This window comes from Sarcophilus harrisii, chromosome 5 (assembly GCF_902635505.1).
Source record: "Sarcophilus harrisii chromosome 5, mSarHar1.11, whole genome shotgun sequence".
In the NCBI taxonomy this organism is placed as follows: Eukaryota; Metazoa; Chordata; class Mammalia; order Dasyuromorphia; family Dasyuridae; genus Sarcophilus; species Sarcophilus harrisii.
This window is the reverse complement of record NC_045430.1, coordinates 209,309,066-209,329,335: the sequence shown is the minus strand read 5'-3', so window position 1 is coordinate 209,329,335 and position 20,270 is coordinate 209,309,066. Positions and strand designations below refer to the sequence as shown.

Sequence of the window (20,270 nt, the reverse complement as noted above, 5' to 3'; positions counted from 1 at the left end):
AAAGTATAAAATAAAAACGAATAGGTTAGTAAAGTGAAGCTTAGTCAAGATATTGATGTGATTCCCACTCCCCTTCTAACATCTAGGATCACCTTGGCTATCTAGGTACTTCAGGTTAAGAAGCTTTTGTCTAACTCTCTCATTTTACAAATGAGAAAAAAGTTCAGCATTGGGGAGTTATTTGCCCAAGATATATTAGTGATTAAGGACATATGCAGAACTGAACCTCAGGTAAATTTTACTTCTCCCATTTGCACACTGACTTTACCTTCTAGATTTATATTGTCCACCCAGCACGTTTCTTGGCCATCTCCCTTTGATTTAAGTTGATGTGCATTCAGAACATGCCAATTAATTTTCATATTATCCTAAACAAAGCACTATTAGGAAATGCCAGATGCTCTTAACACAAAGAAGTGAAGAACAAAATAAATTGCAAAGCCAGATAGATTTTTTTATTATTATACCCCTACCTCAACCCTTATTCTAAATTGAAGATAATTGAAAGTTAACTAGAGTGGGCATGTGTACGACTCTCTTGTTGGAACAGTCCTCTGGATTTCAAAACCCAGTTTGGATTCTTGCCAAAAAAAACAACAAAAAAAAAACAACAAAAAACAAACAAAAAAAAAAACTCTCTGGTTCATGCCATCCAAGAAATCCCTGAAACTTCAGGGTGTGGCACATTTTGCTTTCCCTAAAGGTTTTTAAGCTCCCCAGTAAATATTGATGGTAGCAAGAACATTAAAGACTGAAAAAAGGATTTACTAGTACAACAAATATACCAAAGGATTCACTCCTGAATTCATGGACAGTTAAGAAAATACCCTAATCTTTTCCCACAGGGTTCCACGTAATCTGTCCAGTTTACAGTATTCCTTTTTATGACTTGAGAAAACAAGGAAGTTTATCAACTTCTGCCCCCCCCCTCCCCTTTCTCTCTCTCTCTTTATATATATATATATATATATAAACTTTTTACTGATCTCTCCTACCTCTCCAGTGTATTTATACCTTAGCCCCTTTCTCTACTCTACATTCCAGCTACATTAGTCTTCTTGTTCTTATATCCAATACTCCTCCTCATTTTGGATTTTTTCATTAGTTGTCCCCCACACATGGAATTCTCTTTTTCCTTAGCTCTTCTTGCCAGCTCAAATTGATTGAGCTCAAATCTCATCTTTAGAAAATCTTTTCCAGCTGCACCGACTTGCTATTGATATGTCCTTCTGAGGCTACCTCCCATTTACACTATTTTTTAAAAAATCTCATATATATTTGTTTGCATGTGGTCTTCCTTATAAGAATATAAGCTCCTTGAGGGCTAGGAATCATGTTCTTACCTTTATATCTCCAGTACCTAACGTAATGAATACTTAATAAATGCTTGTTGACTGACTACATACTTCTCTTTAAGTTTGTAAGGATCTGAAAGTCTCCAACTTGCATTGACTTCCATCTTTTTGCCTATATCTTTAGGCAATTTAATGCAGCCTAAGGACTGCTTCTTAGAATCAAATTGTGCTTTTGAATGCAGAAGATAAAATACATAGAATTATAAAGGAAACCCATCATATTGAAATAGTTATCAACAGTTATCAAAGCATATGTTTAAAAAGTTTCTGGATCCACAGTAAGAATTCTGAACTAAATGATTCCTCAAATTTTTACAAATAGAGACCATTCATTGAGATGAAGTAATTTAGCCAAGATTTTACAAATAACTTGTACTGGAGATACAAGATTCACACCCTGAACCTCTGATTCAAACTACCTTCTTTCCATTCCATACTCTCTTATTTACTTTACTCTGATATTCAATACCTGCTTGATGATGACAGTGATAGCCTAATTTGGTGAAGAATTCTAGATGATTAAAAACTAGAAACAGCCACATGGTTGCATTGATCCATCCCAAGTTGGATACTTTCCTAATCCTATAAATTCATGATACTTAAAAGCAAATGAAACAATGTAATTTGCATCCTTCTTGATGAAGTGAATATGACTAGGATTCTTACTAAGGATTCTTGTTCCCTTTGTGAAGCTCATCATGTTGTCATTTGAAAAATCCTTATATAAGTTCCCATTCTCTGTAGGGCAAGCCTATAGTTGTTGTTTTTCAGGAGTCATTGCATGTTGATCTCCTTTTTCAATTCTTACATATTTGATATTTGACATTTTGTGTAATTGCCTTGTGATATCACCTTCAGAACACAGAAAGCTACTTAAAATGTCATCCTAAAACAGGTCAGAGCCTCAGGTTTCTGTGGTATGCTTATGGAGCAAAAGAACTGCCCACTTTGATCCTTTTGATCCTCAATTGTGTTTCCATTTCATGTTCCCCATCTGTCCCATCAGGGCTCTGAGAATATTTTTTAAATGTGCAGCTTTTTATTTTTTTTAAAGCTCTTATGGCTTATTGATTCAGAACAGAAAGGAGCTTTAGAAAGGATCAAGCCCAGCTTCTTTATTGTGCCTTTCTTTGTATCCCCAGAGAGCAGCATGGTACCTGGCACATAGTAGGCACTTATTTTTATATTTTTAATTAAATTGCAAATGAGGAAACCAACCCAGAGAGATAAAGGGAAATGCCCAAAGTCACAGAAAAAGTCCATGGAGAAGGTGATGAGAAAATTTTTGAGGAAATGCTGTGTGTTGATAATGCCTAAGGAGTTCTGACATTAAAAAAAATGTTTGGCAGACATTTTTAATATACTGAGGCAACTTGGTGATGTGATAGTGTGCTGGATTTGAAATTATATTTTAAGTCCAAGTACTGTGCCTGGAAGACTTAATAGCTATAGGATCCTGGGCAAGTCCTGTATCCTTGTACCTCAGTTTCCTCATCTGTAAAGGTATGGTGTTAGATTCAGTGGCATCTAGGACACATTCTAGAATGATATCTATGATCATACATTATAGTCACTGTAAATGTATTATTGACCCAAAATTTCCCAGCATAGTTATGTACTAACCCTTTCTCCAACTTGTGTTTGTTTTATTACCGATTCTTTAATTGAAATAATTTCCAGGGTTATATTCTATGGTCATAATTTTCAAAACAGAAATTCTACATAATATTTCTTTAAAAAGAACTACAAAATGAAAGTGACCTCTGATTTGGGGGTATCTTTAAGAATATAAAAGAAGATTATGAACAGGGATATATTAAAATCTTGTTCAGGTTCTGATTGTCATTTTTTTTTACTGTGGAAATTAGCAAACACTACAAATCAGGCACTGATTTAATGTTTTGTTGATTGTCTAGACTTAAGAAAATGACGGAGAGAATATTAATGCATATTCAGCTTAAAAGTATATGCTCCATCCAGTTGTTAAAACATTTACCCTGATTATGAAACATATCTTTCTGCTCTTTCTAGTTCTAGTGAGGGGAAAAAAAAAGAGGTAAGTGGAAAGAGAGAGAGAGAGATTCTTGATGGTTTAACTGAAAGGTTTATTGCCCCAGAAATTAAATACCAGGAAACACTAAAAGTGGTGATGAACCTTTGTTAATTGTAGATCTCTGACAAGAGGCTATCTGGTTAAGTATTCCTTTCTCCCATTTTGGTTTTATCAAATGAGAGGACCATTATGTCAAAATCTCACAGGGCCAGTATCATCTCCAAGCAAAGCAGGTACAATCTCAGTAGATTCCCTCCCTGACTGCCCCTGCACAGTGCCTGTAAGTTCCACCAGTAGAGATTTATGACTTTGGCCTAAGGCATTCCATCTCAGGAAATATCCTTTTAGAATCTAAAGCCCTTAGGAGGACAATGAATTGACCAATTATTTTTCATCTTACAGTTGTTAGAAAATCACAGTCTTAGAGATCCTCTATGCCAAATCATGCCTGAATAGAAATGCCCTTTTAATATATTCCCAACAGGTAGTCATCAAGCCTTCACTTAATATCTTCATTGATGGGAAACTTGTTACCTATCAAAGAAGGAAAGAAGAAATGAGAAGGAAAAGGGGAGAGGAAGGAATGTAAAAAGGAAAAATGAAGGAAAGAAAGGAGAAAAAGAAGAGAAAAGTAGGAAGGGAGGGAGAAAAGAAGGAAAAAAGATAAAAGGAAAAAAGAAAGGTGGAAGTTCACAAATATTTATTATTTATGTGCTTTGTGCCATACACTAGGATAAATGCTGAGGACAAAAATACAAAACAAGAGAGAGAAGCAGAGATGCCCTCAAGGAGCACTTGTATTCTAGTGAGGGAAGAATACCCCAGAAAAGGGATCTGAATTGGCTGGGATTTGGGGGAAGGGATGAAGGTACCTAGCACCAGCTGGAGAAGGAGTGCGAATCCAGGGGAGCAAGCTATGGGAATGTTAGGTTGTTTCAGGGCAGGGAAGGAACGAAGCACAGAGGAATGTTTTAAGATGAAACAGCAGTAGAGGGATCCAGAATATCAGGAAGAGCTCCAAAGGGATACCTCTCATGGTTAGGAAGTATATTTTTCCTCTATGGATTCATCCTCTATTCCCACTTCTGTCCTCTGGACCCAAATAGAGGAAGAAGGAAGGTATCAAAGACAACTTGGTCCATTCCACAGTTTCACCTAAAACTGACTGTGCTTGCTAACAAAACAGCATCTAAGCAGTAACCAGACAAAAGCATATTCTCCTTTTGTTTTATCATGACTAAAAATATAGTATTTGCTATAGTTTGCTAGAGAGGAGAGAACACAGGGCTTGGAGGGAAGAGATCTTCCTCAATCTTCTTTCCAGTGCCATAACTTCTAGACCTTACCTGTAGTAATTAAACAAGCAAAAACCACTTGTGAAGACTTCTTCCCCTAACCCTTCCCATTAGAACAACTTCTGGTCCTTCTTTGCTGCCAGCAAGCCTGCTAAATTACTTGGGAGACAGATCTGTGAAAGCTTTGACTTACCCACAGTTTAATTAGAACCTTTGGGAGGGTTTATTGTATAAACTTTTTTCTGCTTGGTATTTCCTTTGCTCTATTTAAAAAAAAAAGTTCCAACCTCTTTTTTTACTTTTCTAACGCTAGTCATTTAGAGCCACCTCCATTAACCTACTTAATTGATTCTGAAGTCTTTACTTAAAGATTTCAACTTTTGGAGAGTTCATTACCTTGATAGTAGCTCAGTCAACTTTTTGAATCATGCTAATTGTTAAGAAGTTTTTCCTTATGCCCAAATCGGCAACTCTACAATTTCCTTCTGTGGGAATCCCATTTAGGATGTTAAGATCACAGAATCATAGCTCTATAGATGAAAGAGACCTTGGAAGACAAGGCTATCTTTCTTGGTGATAAATTTCAGTGACTTGCTCAAGATAACACAGGTAGGGAGTGGCAGAGACAAGATTCAAAACAAATACTCAAACTCCAAATCCAGTCCTCTTTCCATTTGTCTTCAGTCTTGGTCCAAACAAAACAAGTCTAATCCTCATAATACAGCTAAATCCTGATTAGTGCAAATAATGAATCCCATGAAGTGGTCACATTATTTAAATCCCATCTCCATATATTTTCAGAGTTGGGACCAATTACCATAGTTTACATAATTATGACTTCGAATAGTGTAAATTCAAATATATACAACCACTTCAGAGGATTCATTACTTGGGCAAATTAGGATGTTTGTAAATAATGTGGACCACTTCAGGAGATTCATTATTTGAATTAATCAATTGAGCTCAATTCCATCCAATAAACATTTATTAAGCCCGGCATTGTGCTAAGCAATGGAGATACAAATGAAAAAAGAAAAGAAAAACATTTCCTTCCCTCAAGGAGCTTGCAATCCAGTGGGGAAAGACAAAACACAAAAGAAAATTGAAAAGAGGTAGAGAACTAAGAGATAATCAGTGTGGGAGCATGATGTTTCATACTCGTGTGGAAATGATAGTAAAGAAATAGTTGCTGAGCTTTCTATAAAAGGCGGCTTTGGATGGTATTTATAACTCTGTTGCTCAGCCTTTCCATCTTTAAGTCAAGACTTAGTGGTTCATGATACACCTTCAATGGTTAAAATGGTTTTAATGTGCCTCAGCCCCATCTTCTTTTCTTCAGGCAGAATATCTATTTTCCTACAGTAGAGTTTCAAGTAGATACTTGTTTGTCTATATCTTTGCTAAAATGTGGTGCTAAGAATGGATTATCTAATGGGATTACTAATGGGATTATCACCTCTCTTGTCATCTTGAGTAAGATTCTGTCATCTGATGGTATGGACTTGTGACAACATTCAGGACATTCTCCTGCTTTCTTCAATGATATCATTCAGAAATGGAGAATAAAATTTCAGGTAGAAAACAGAGTCCAGAACCACAGGAAAAGTAGAAGTTAGTAGTCAATAAAACAATGAAAGTTCAGAACCCTTGATTAGGAGCCTAGAAGTTTTGCAAAAAGGGCTGTATGAAGATAGAGCAAGGGTCAAGGCTGGCAAGCAATTGGAGAGCAGAAGCAGACATAGTGAGCTAGAAACTCATAGGCTGAAATTGAGGAAAAACCTTCAAGCAGTAAGATGCCTATTCTCTTTATGCTATAATTAGGAATCATTTACTGGCTTCCCCCATCCCAACCCCAACAAGGCTTTTTTAGTTGTTCTTTTTTATGGAGCCATGGGTAGTCTCTCTACAAGCATGTACCAAACTGAGGATGGATAGGATTTGGGGATTAGGAACAAGCCTTCTTGACTCACAATTGATAATTCTGCCGGGTCACATATGCATTTGATGTTGCAAATGATCAGCCTTAGCTCCTGGTCATACCTATTGGGAAGGCTCTCCTTGAAAGGAGGTGATTTTAAGCTCAGCTCTGTCAACCCTTCCCCTTTAGAGACTCATTTGTTTGTTTATTTTTTTCCTCTTTGGAAAGGCAAATACAGTTCATTGCTTTGGACCTTCTTATGCAGGTCGGTATTATTTCTTTGTCTTAGATCATAGATTTTGTACTGAAAGACACCTTTGAAATCAACCAGTCAGCCATTTGCATGAACAAACTAAATCCAGGACTCGGTTGCAAATCTTAAAACTTCAAATCAAGGGTCCTTTTCACTACATCATTTTATATGCTTTCACTGTTTTCATAAAAAGTACTCCTCTGCAGTAAATAGGATCCCATGCTCAGAATCTTTCCAATAGGGAATACTGTGTGAATACTCACACCTACTCTAACAAGTATGGAATGATGAATACTTTTCTAAATTGGTATAGTTTAGTATCTACTCCCATGTTTCCCCCATATTGATCTTTAGCTATTTACAGGTATGGGTGATGGACATTTCTCCAGTGACTCTGGGTGCTGCAGGCAGAAAGAAACTGCTGAAAAGTCAGGAGGTCGTTAGCTCTGATTTGCTTATAAAACTGAAAGAACCTGCAGGTCGTGTTAGAAAGGAGTTCACAAAAGCACCTGTGGCCATTTGCCTTCCCATCCCACCCCCTCAGTGTGAGTTTTTTCCCCCCTTTTTATTTCCATTTTGTTTGAGAGTCAACTAGTTCTTTGTTGTAGGCACTGAACCTGCAGAAGTGGAGATAAGACTTTCCTGATATAATAGACTCATGGGAAAAGAAAAGAGCGTGGTTTCTTTTTTTAGTTAAGGGAGACAACAGAAGTAGAAATGAAAAGGTTATATTGTGAGCCACTCAGTTATGTGGCTTGTCCTGATGGGAAACTTTCCCAAGAATGAACAATGAATGACCAAAACAACAGCAATGGTGTCTGTAACAAGGAAACACCTTTAATTCTCAAAGTGCATCTTTTATGTTTTCTGTAAAGCAGCCAGTTCTTGTAGAGCAGCACAGGGAAAACAGCAATAATGATATTGTTTCTATAATACTGTCAGGGCCCTCTTTGCTCAATTGCCAGTTTTAGGGAGGAAAGTAGCTGCTGTTTTCCAGCAAGCATTCTTTACCATGTCCTTGTCAAAATTGTTTTTCTTGGCACAGAAAAAAGGCAGGATTTGGAGTCAGAGGACCTGGATTCATCTATATGGTCCTATATTCATCTATATGATCTTGTGCAAGTTACATAATCTCTCCAGGTTTGGGTGGTCTTACCTGTAAAATGAAGAGGTAGGGGGAACCAATTACTACCTATTGTGCTTCCAGCCCTTATCACTTTGTCAAGTTTCAGTTCTCTATCACCAAATGCCCACTGGGCATCTCAAACTCAACATTCACAATATTGCAAACAAAACTTATTATGTATTATTATATTATATATCTTTCACTTAAACCTAACCCTCTACCTAATCTCCATATTTTTGTTGGAGATAAGATTAAACTTTTAGTCTCCCAGGCTTGTAACTTCAGTGTTATCACCTCTTCATTCTCCTCCACCCCTATGTGTCCAATTAATTAATGGCCAAACCTTGACATTTTTACTTCTATTAACATCTTCTCTATCCATCCTTTTCTCTTTAAGAACACAATTAACCACCTTCATTTGGGACCTGTCATCTCTCACCCAGATTAATGCATTGGCCTTCTAATTGGTCTCCTTGCTTAAGTCTCTCTCCATTCCAGTTCATCCTCTATAGAGCTGCCAAAATAATTTTCCCTATGTTCTGATTTGACCATATCACTGTCCTACTTGAAAAAGTCTATTTTTTTTTTCTGTTGACACTAGGATCAAATATAACCTTCTCTGTTTGGTTTTTGATGGCATTCATGATCTGGTTCCAACCTATCTTTCTAAGCTCATTTCCAGCACTCTAGGGTTCAGACAAATTGGTATTCTCTCTATTCTTCACATGTAGTAGCCCATCTCCTATCTTCCTTTCTGCTATCTCTCTCACCATTCCCATACATGGAATGCAAAAAAAATTTTTTTTAAAACTGTGCTCCATAGATTCCCTCAATTCGTTCAAGCTGTAGCTTAAACATCACCTTCTGCATAAAGACCTTCCTGCTTTACCAACTTTATCACTCTCCATATCCAAATAGTTAATTTTTTAAAAAGTATTTATTCTGTATATAATTGCATACATACATCTTGTCTCCATCAAAACAATGGAAGCTCCTTGAGAATAGGGCTTGTTTCCATTTTATTTTTGGATCTGTCTTCCTATCATTTAATCTAGTTCTTAGAACATTTAATAAATATTTGTTGATTGACTAAAGTTAAGGTCATCATTTGGAGACTGGCCCTCTCAACTAACTGCTTCTCAATATTGCTTCTCAACTAATTGACTTATTAAGTTAGTTAATAAATTGGTTTTGTTCCTCTCTTTATTATGTTTTGAGGGGAAGCGTTTGGAATATGATATAGCTGTGTCTATAAAAATAATCTATTATACTATACTAAGAAAATAAAATTATAGCATTTTAAAGCTAAATAGATCTTTAGAGATCAATAAGTATGCTTAAGCAGTTTTTTCAATGTCAGAGAATTATTGTGAGTGGGTGGTATTTCTCCTTTGAAAAGATTATTTTTTTTCAGAAATGGAGGCAAAATAATATTTTTAAATGTTTCTCTTTTACAGTCTCACAAAAAATCCTTCTAAAAAGCAAACCTCTTACTTGTTAAAGGGTAAAGATGTGTAAATGTGTCCTCACAGAAGATGTAATAATGTTCAAGCTGTTTATCTTTGTAAAAATCTGCAAGGTGTCTAGATAAACTCAAACTCTGTTTTCTTGTCATCTATTATTCTGTGAATAAAGCTTTTATTGACCAGGCAAGATTGTCACTTGGTTATAAAGGCAGTTTCTGAGTCCAGCACTGTCCCTGGTTGATAGGAGGAGGGTATGAAAGACAGAATTGCTTTTTTTCTCAACATGTAGCATAATAGAAAATTTCTAAGTCTTATTTAGTTGGTATGGTTTAAAAAATTTTTTTTAACCTTAGATTCACCAGAGATTGTCGCTGCCATTTTAGATAGTTCTTCCTCATATGATAAGTATCATTATTCTTGTCCTTGCCATCCCAGAATGATAATGTGCATCCAAGGGACAATAGGGGGTAATAAAGGACCTGAAGTAGAAGTGATTTGAGTTCAGATATGCCTCTTAGATACTTCCCACTTTGTGATCATCGGCAAACTCTTCTGATATCTAGGCACCTGCTTAAAATCTCTAAACATTTTCATACATCTCTGTGTTTGCTACTTTTAAAAAATTTTACTGCAATATTCCAATTTGCTCTGGTTTATGGAAAATTAGGAAAGGAAGATACAGGGATAAACTTTAAGTCATCTAAAAAAAAACTTAGAGCCTTAGGAGACTACAAACTTCAAAAAAATCCATTAAGATATAATAGCCAAAAATATCAGTGCAATGGAAGATGATTTTTTAAAAAGTTGTAGTGTCCTAGTCACAGTGTCCATTGTGAGTGTTGTGTTCAGTTTTAGATGCCATATTTAAAGAAGCATTTTAATAAACTGGAAGATGTCTGGAAGAGGGTGACCTAAGATGGTAAAGATGTAGAAAATGGCATACAGATGAGTTGAAGGAAATAGCCTTTTAATCTGGAGAAGAAAAATGTTAGCAGAGATATTAAAGGTTATACAGAAGAAAGATCAGATATGTTCTTTTGAGTACCAGAGGACAAAATTTGGAAAAGTGGTTGGAAGTTTCTGAGAGACAGATTTTAACTCCATCCAAAGGAAAAAAAAAAGATAATAATTAGAACTATTCAAAAGTGACATAGAATCCCTGGGAAGATTATGATTATAGGATCACTAAAGATCATCAAGCAAATAGTTATGTAAGAGTTATTGTAAAAAGAAAGAAACAATGAAACAAAGAAGCATTATTAAGCATCTTCCATGTACTAAGCACAGTATAAGCATTTTACAAATATATCTCGTTTGATCCTCACAATAATCCTGATAGATAGATACTATATAATAGTATCCCCATTTAAAGTTGAGGAAACTGAGGCAGAGATTAAATGGCTTTCTGAGGTCCACACAGCTAGTAAATGAATTTGGATTTGAACTTAGATCTTCCTAACTCTAGACTGAGGGATCCATGAAACCATCTAGCTGAACTCTATCTAACTTGGATTCTCCTCTAAGTTCAAACTGGAATAGGTAACATTTGAGGTCCTATCTTTTTTTTTTTAATAATTTAATATTTTATTTTTCCCAATTACATGTTAAAATAATTTTCAACATTCATTTAAAAAATTGAGTTCCAAATTCTCTCCCTCTATCTCTACATCCCTTATTGAGAAGTCAAGCCCTAGATCCTGCACAGACTTACATGGGAAGTTTTAGAAAAAAGTCTGATTGTGGAGCATGGTGCCATATACCTGTAGTCTCTGTTACTGGGAAGACTGACACTGGTGAATTGCTTTAGCTCAGGAATTCTTAATTCTAATAGGGCTGAAGTCCTTTTGGATATCTACACTAAATCTACAACCAAAATGATCAGCCTTTGGGAGAAGAGAACCACCAGACTATCTAAGAAAGGGCAAATCAGCGTAGTCCAGAAAAACAAAGCAGGTCAATTTCCCATATGGAAGAATGGAATCATCTTTCCATCATGGAATCATCCATGATGATGGATCAATGATGGGCTATTGTATATCTAGTCCATGTGAAATTGGGAGAACCAATCTCAAAATGAAACAAAAAAATTCAGATTAAGTTTTTTTTTTTTTCAAGGAAAAGGAACCTCAGCCTATTTATAAGATGGGGAATTACTTGAATGTCATGTATAAGTCCAATAAATGTTTATTGAATTATTGAGTCACTTTCGGCCAGATTTTCAAATATCTCATTATAATGTTATGAAATATTTTTTTTTGCCTTTTTAAATCCATGTTATGTTATCCAATATCTCTGATGCTACTTCTTAAGTCTCTTTTCTTTTCTTTCTCTTCTTGATGGAAGGCAGAAACAATTGGTCATTCTCTGAATAGTAGTCTTCCGATGTTGGCAAGACAAGTCTCGGATCATACCCTATTGAAATTTCTTTAATATCCAAAAGGTTTCATTTTCTGAATCATTAATCAAAATTTTGAATGGCATTATGGTATAATGCACAGAGAAGCAGTTTTGGAATCAGTAAAGTCTATGTTCATATATTGCTTCTGACACATGCTGGGCTAAGAATTTAAATGGGCAAGCCATTTAACCTGTCAGTGCTCTAAGGCAATTTTACGATATTTTAAGTTATAGATGAGATGACTATCTACATCTAAGGAAAGCATTTGAATACTCAGAATTCCTTATAGTGATGAAACCATGGGTCCAGATTACTACTTTCCCTCTCTTATCTCCAACCATTGGTCAAAAAGGGAAGGAAATATTGTATGATGTTCTTCTGAATTCTCTGTAGGTGTTACATAATAACATTGCTGTCCAACATGGTGAAGAATAATGTCAAAAAGACTAGGATAGAATCAAATAATCAGAAGTTCACAAATTTAGAGAAAAGAAGGATGTTAGAAGGCATTTAATACAGTGGATGAATGAAAAATAAAATATTAAGTATCTAAATACATGTCAAATGCTACTTTGTTAACTATCAGGTAAACTATCAGTAAAGAAAAAGCAGTCCCTAATCTCAAAGAGTTTACTTTTTAATTCAGAAAGATAATACACTTATTGGGAAGTGGTGGTCAAAGAAGGGACATTTTGTTTTGGAAAATTACAGGAATGGCAACTGGAGTCATAAGGGAATAGAATGACATACTCTGTCCTGAAGCAATGAGAATTTTTTTTTATTCTGAGTATTAAACTGGAAGAGCATAGAAGAGTATAGGGATAAGAGTGCCAGCTGCCATGCTGAAAAATCCATTGAAGTGAAACATAGCCAGAGGCCTGGTCTAAATACAGTGGGACTACTGAGGCACCCCCTAATCAGGACAACTCCCTCATTTAACAGTTAAGGAAAAGTTAAGATAACATTTTCCAATGTCAACTAGGTTTTAAATAGAATAACAGATACAAAATCTTTTTTTTTTCAGTAAACAGGAGCTCAGAGAGGAGACATCATTTTCTCAAAGTCCCCTGAGCAAGCCAAGTAGCAGAGTTAGATTTAGAATGAAGAACTTATGCAAATTCCATGTCCAACCCTCCATGATTTGTAGATTTTTATCCTTCATCCTCCATCTTTACATCCTGAAAAATGGGCAACCCGCTTCCTCCCACCTATTCCCTAGCCTCTTCTTGAAATCTAGGACCCTTTCTCTTCTATTAACATGTAAACAAGTATTTTTTTTTTTGTATTCTTTTGGTAATACAGAAACCTTAATTCAGAATGTTCTGAAGGACTTCAGGAAGCAACAGGGGAGTGTGGATAATCTGAGTCCTTTGGAGCTGGCAAAGGTGGCTGATATGATTGCAGAGACCATGCAAAGTTCAAATACAGAAGAGGTGCCAGGAATTGTGGGAGTTGAAGCTGAAGGAGAACAAAGGGAACAAGAAATGAAAGGGATTAACAGTCCAGAATCAAAAGACTACCAGGATGGTTTGATGGTTGAAGATAATTTACAAGGTGAGAGGCCTTGCTTCTTGGATTCCTTTATGAAATAAAACCCTATCAATAGTCAATTAAATTTTGTATATGTATTTAGAGGGGGCAGGAGTGGGGTAGTATCAAGGTGTCAGTGAGAGATACAGGGGTTATCTGAAACCTAAGATATGGTTTCTATTAGGGAGAAAGGGATTTGTGGTAATGATTTTTATCTGGTTGAACTTTGCCGCTACAAGCTTTTTGAACAGGCTAAATCTACCAAAGCAATTATGTTGAAAAGCAAATTACCATCTCTGAGGATGTATAATTCCTTTGTGCAGAGAGTGAGGTTTAAAAAAATAATAATAGTATTTTGGATTCTGAGAGTGGATGCTTTCATCTATGGGAGCAATAAAATGAAAAAAGGAATTACTCCACTTTTGGTCTTATGCTATGGCTCTATGAAGAAGTCGTCAAAGCTTACTCCCAGACAATAGCATTCTACTTGAGTGAGAAGATCAAGTGAGATTCTCCTGGCCTTCTTTCTTCCAGACTGAACTTCCTGATAAGCTGGTCATTGCTTAGATTTATTAAGGATTGGTATCTTTTTTCTGCCATTCTTCTACCTATAGATCTTCTTTGTATAAGGGTCAAGGTCCAGGGAGTGTCCACTTTCGTGCCAAAACAAAACCTGGCTTGGCTTCAGAGAGAAAATGTTTCCATTATTGGCAAAGTCAAATAAATGTATAATGGCATAAATTTCCATTGATCAACAAATGTTGATTAGATATTTATACTCTAAATGATGAATTATATAAAGGAACTCATAAGACATGTTCCCATGTTCAGATAACCTATAGTTAGTCTTGAAGAAATTTTGTTGTTTTTCAATCACATTTTAGTCATGTCTGACTCTTCATGATCCCATTTGTGTTTTTATTCTGTTGTATTTGACAAAAATACTAAAGTAGCTTACCATTTCTCCAGCTCATTTTACAGATGAGAAAATTGAGGCAAACAGGGTTTAGCAACTTGCCCAGGATCACACAGCTAGTAATTGTTTGAAGGTGAATGTGAACTCAAGAAAATGAGTTTTCCTGACTACATAGGCCTTGCATTCCATCCACCATGCCACCTAGCAATTCCTTTCACTTGAAGAGCTAGAACTATTTTTTCCACTATTTGTCATTCATTAAATATGTACATGCTTTTTTTCATATTTAAATAAAAAATTTGGAGTCTTCCCATTATAGTAACAGTCTCAAAGTCATTTATTATTTTATTACCTTGATATTAATACAAATATCAATTAAAACAGTCCTCTCTATACAAAGCAGAACAAACAAACAAAAAGATTATGCATGGAATTTCAGACCTCCAGAATGCTTTTATTAAAAAGCATATAATACTGTCAACAAGTAACTTTAAAGCTGCCCATCTAAAAGCTTTTTTATTCTGAAAAGTCAATTTAACAATGCTGTATGCTTGTGTTTGGGGCTTTATTTTATTATTGCATAAATATGAATGACTTTCAGGCACTCTGTATTTCTTGTTGGTCTGGGTAAGAAGAGTTAAGATACTAAGTTGGGCAATGATGTATGACTGAAGTGGATGTATATCCCTCAGCTTCTCTCCCACTTGAATGAATAAAAACACTATTTCCTGCATTCCAAGTAGATTTAGTTTATCTTTTTAATTACAACAGTTCATTTCCAATCTGCACTATAAGGGAACATGCTGTATGATTATCTGATTTAAATATGATATGACATCTTGCAGTGATATGAAAATGATGAGAATGTTGATAAGTTATTCATATCTTTTACAGGTAGCAGATTGCAGGAAAGTGATGATAGAGTTGATGAGAAGGTAAAATCTCTCTCTTTTTTTCATTGTAATATTACATGTCATGGGGAGGTTTATTATTCCCGGGTTATGGCTGTAAATGATATAACAATTTTCCTCAGAAGCAAATCAGCAGAACAAATTAATGCTGCAGTTATCAGTTCATAAAACCACGGAGTAAATTCATTTTAAAAACATGTGACCAGTAAAAAAGAATGCATTATTTACACAGAACTGATATTGACTTTGGAATTTGTTCAGGGCTGTATGAGTTGAAGTCCATTCGGAACAAAATGCATTCATTTTTTTCTTTTGGTTTTGATATTCTCAAAAAAAAATAGTTCAACATTTTTTCCCTTCAGAGAAATCTTCAGCTGCTGTATTTGGCTAGATAATAGAAAACGTTTTGTCTATATTGAGGAAGTATTGAGTAAGATAGAATATACTAAATAAACTAAAATATTACAAAAGATAAGAAAATGTTTTAGACACATTGGATGAATTATAAAAGCATGTTTATATTTTTGATTTACATTTAAATCAATGAAATGTAGTACCTTAAATAGTATATATTAGCTCCATCCTGGATCCTAACTTAAATAAGTGTTTTTTTTAAAAATTAGATTTATCATTCTGGTTATTTTTCAAAATAATTTGAAAATGATTCCATTATTTGTATTGTAATTTTCTCTTGTTTTATACAATAAATGTGTGTGGCACATATGGTTATAAAACAAATCCCAGAGTTTTATTTATATTTTGGGAAATGTGTTATCATAGTAAAAATAATATAAAACTGATGATATGTTGAATTACTTTCTTTTTTTCAAATAAGTCAAAAAGGTAGCCAGCCTTGTATGCTATTAGGTCATTTAAAACCTTTTGTGCTCCCATATAAAGTGGGCTAGTTCTAGAGTCAGAAGATCTGAGTTCAAAATCACTACCTGTATGACTTTGTTTATTATTTGGTCTTCCTGATTTCACTTCTTCATCTACAAAAATCTAACTCAAATGGCTTGAATTAGATGACATTTGAAGTCATGTCTAATTCTAGCTCTATGATTCTTTGTATTCATGTTATTACTTCAATGTCTTCTAATCTTCTTTGAAGAAACTGATCTAAGATTGTAGACTCAACTGAAAAGAACCTTAGAGTTTAGGATGTCAAAGCTTATATGCAGAGATGTTCAGGGATTTGCCCAAAGTCACACTGTAAGTGGCTATAGCAAACTGACTTCAAATCCAGCACTGTGTCATATTGACTCCTGGCATTAGTCAAGTAGTAATGTTATCACGGCAGGAGTTAAAGATGGATAGTTTGTTAATCAATGGCCATGAATATCCTTTCAATGGACTTTTGTCTTTCTCCTTATGTTTTCTTTAGCTTCTAGAATAAAGTGATAAGGAAGACTCTGTGTCCTCATTTTCAAAATGGAGATGAAAATAAGACATACCTTCCAGAATTATTGTGAGGATAAAAATGATAATATTTATAAAATTTTTATAGACTTTAAAACATTTTTAAATGCTAACTCATTATTATTAGTTTAATTCTCTTTTCTATTTATATTTTCACTGAAATTAAATATATTATTGTGGATTTCCTGGGCCACAGTGCTCTGTTCTTCAGAAACTTGCTTTACAGTTGGCTTTTCTTTCATACTACCAGGTAAAAGCTTTGGATACCCATTTGGGGAGCCTGGAGAATGAGCAGGAGACTCAATATCTGCCTGAAGGACTCCCTTCTGAAAAGCCCTTTAAAATAGAGACCAAAAAATCAGAAGATACAGAATCTTCCTTTTCCTCTGAAGAGGAAAATGCTGGGATTGAAAATGTGAAAAGTAAGACCTATTCCCAAGAACTGACAGCAGAGAAGAAACCAAATGCTGACCCTGAGGCCAATGAATTCCTTCAGTTTCAAGACTGGATGCAGGGTACTCTGAAACAAGATGAAAGGCTTGCCGAAGAACCTCCAAAAATTCCTGAGGAAGGTTTACAATTAGAAGTGAAGTCTTCTGATGAGGAAGAATATGGTTACATTATGACAGAAAAAGAGTAAGTAGAAAACCCAAATTACTTACATATATATATATATATATATATATATATATATATATATGAGATAGATAGAGAGATAGATAGATATGTGGGTATGTGTACATATGTATGTATTATATGATATATAAGAAGATGTATTATGACAAATTTTGTCACGTGGAGACATTTGAGCTATATCTTTGGGGTAGGTTTTAGGGAACTCAGGTTATTTCAATTCAACAAACATTTATTAAGAATCTATTGCTTGGCAGGTACTAGGCTAATTGCTAGTAACAAAAAAAAAATCCACTAATAAATGGTGCCCATCCATCAAAAACTCACATTCTGTGAGGCAGGATTAAGAGGGGAGCAATATTTACACAAATAAGTAAATTGAAAATATCTACAAAATAAGGATCAGGAAAGGCATTATGTAGAGGGATGTCATTAATCCTGAGCTTGAAGGGAGCTAAGAAAAAAACAGAAGAGGGATGAGTGATCCAAGCATGGAGGACAGCTTTTGAAAGGCACATGGGTTTGTGTTTCAGTTAAAAAAAAATAAACCAAAAGACAATAAAACAAATTGTAAAGACTGAAGCTGATGCAGTAGCAATGTTCAGTATTCAAAATGATACAGTTTCTGTTTCTGAATTCAGCACAAGTTTTTGCGTTGCCGAAAGTTTGCTTCAGGTAGATGGGAAATAAACAGAATTCATTATTCTCTTAGAGCAAGGCTGTGGGTTCCTTTTGACTGAACTTGCTAAAAGTTCTGGTAGGTAATGTTCTAATAACTTATGCTATATGTTAGTTTCTTTTCCTCCATTAGAGGACTACAAGCTTTAAATATTTGACATCAAAGTATCCCAAATAGCAGGATGTGAGTCATGCACCAAGGGAGAAAAGAATCACAGTAACAAAGTGTTCCTTCTTCTATCTCATTTTGATCTGAAAGTAACACGAATAGGAATACAAACACCTTGTACCCAACAAGTTAGAAGCAGTGGACCCCATTTTTGCAGGTTATATCACTAATGAATCTGACATTTGATGCTATGAAAAAATGAAATCATTTTTTAAAATATGCCATTTCCCTCCAAGCAACCAAAGCAGTATTTCAAAGCAAAAAATATGTTCAGTAGTTCAGACATTCATTTTTTTTCCTTTCCTTTTAAAAAGTAGAATCATTTTTGTTAAGGTTGATCATCATATCAGCATTAGGGTAGATAAAAGAGATTCAAAAGTCATTGACTTTTCAATGATTTTGAGCAATGAGGAAAAAAGTTTACGTGAAACCTAAATTTGTCTCTCTGGCAATAATTTCAAACATTTTTTTGCCTTTCTCATTATTCCCAACAAAGCATCTACCAGCATGTGTTAGTTCTTGCGGCATCCCAGCTATCAGTAATATCATTAGTAGAGAAAATGGTTCCATATCAGAATTGAACAGAAAATTTGTTGTGGTTTGGTTTTGGACCACATGGTGAGATGACAGCTTTTGCTTGAATTCTGATAGTCTTGAAATACAAGACTATTTTCAGCTTTTGTTGATTGAAGAAGAATAAGTTCTAGTAGTCAAGATGTTCAATCTTACATAAGAAAACATATTGACTTATTTTACCCAAGAGGACCTTTCATCAAAGCAGCTTTGATTTCTTCCCCTTTGTTAAAAAATATGCATTTCTTGATCATTTGTCTCTTTCTTTCTGGTCTTTATTGATGAAATATCATGTAATTTAATTCTGTTCACTTCAGTAAGTATTTATTAAGCATCTTTCATGTGCCTGGCAGTGTGTTAGAGACTGGATATAAATAATTTTTTTTGGATGACAGAAGTAATATTGGGAGAATCAGGGAAAACTTTCTGTAAAAGAGAGCTCTTAATAAGAGAACTGTCCGGTTCTGCACACATATTGTATCTAAGATCTACTGTAACCTCTTTAACATGTATAGGACTGCTTGCCATCTGGGGGAGGGGGTGAACGGAGGGAGGGGAAAAGTCGGAACAGAAGTGAGTGCAAGGGATAATGTTGTAAAGAAATTACCCTGGCATGGGTTCTGTCAATAAAAAGTTATTTTAAAAAAAGAGAGAGCTCTTGATTTGATCTTTGAAGGAAGCTGGGGGCTCCATGAGGAAGAAATGAGTAAGAAGAGAATTTTAGTCATGAGCATCCCTAATACAGGTACCTTGTCAATTATTTTCATTTGACAATAGTCAAGTCAGGTGGAAACTTAATAAGCTGTGAATGATTGTTATGAGTTATTAAAAAAGAGATAGATGCTCTTGTGATTATATGTGATGATCAGTATGGAATATTGCTGTATTCATTTTAAATATCATTCTGCAGCTTTTTAAATAGAAAAACCTTTGGAAAACAGATCTGTCTGCTCAATAAAATGACCCTTTACACTTTTTGTCAATTTGCCTATTTTGTATAGCAATTAGGCTAAGAAGCCTCCTATTTTCATATGCCAGGGCTTGAGGCTTGTTACTTTCTGTCTTTCTATGGTTCCAGAGAGATTGTAGTCAATGGGACAGATGTCAGAGGTGATTCATTCACTATATTAGAGTCTCTCTGGCTGCTCAGGCTTTGCATATGTGGCTTGAGATATCTAGAGCTGCAGGCTTTATTGCTGAGATGCTGAGTTTTAATTGTGCCTCAAAGTAGAGATGAACATCTCCATGTAATTCTAAAAGAAACAGATTTCTGATAGTTTTAAAGAATTGTCAAAATGGCAGCTGACTTGTCAAAAGGGAGAACAATAGATGACTCCTGCTGTTTGTCTACTGACCTTTCTGAAGCTTAGAGCAAGGCAATCCATACCAATCCATACTATACATCAGGGCTAATCTCACTAGTGAAATGACAGTTTCAGTGCAGGCAATTGTCTAGGAAAGCCTCTCAGGTGCTGCCTCAGCACTTCCTGATGGAGAGATGGGTGTCAAAATGGACCTTTTCCTGTTGGCTGCTGGTGACTTTCCAGTAGAAAATGAAGCTGTTATTAGTGAGGATT

General features: G+C 35.1%; 1 protein-coding gene across 1 annotated transcript in view; it reads left to right on the top strand.

The window, feature by feature from the left end:
• PTPRN2 (protein tyrosine phosphatase receptor type N2) overlaps positions 1–20,270 on the top strand; it is a 1,447,381-nt gene that overhangs the window by 608,872 nt on the left and 818,239 nt on the right. Inside the window, exons 7-9 of the mRNA XM_031937732.1 lie at positions 13,167–13,418; positions 15,205–15,245; positions 16,891–17,276. Coding sequence (XP_031793592.1) covers positions 13,167–13,418; positions 15,205–15,245; positions 16,891–17,276 — 679 coding nt within the window. The remainder of the gene's footprint in view (positions 1–13,166; positions 13,419–15,204; positions 15,246–16,890; positions 17,277–20,270) is intronic.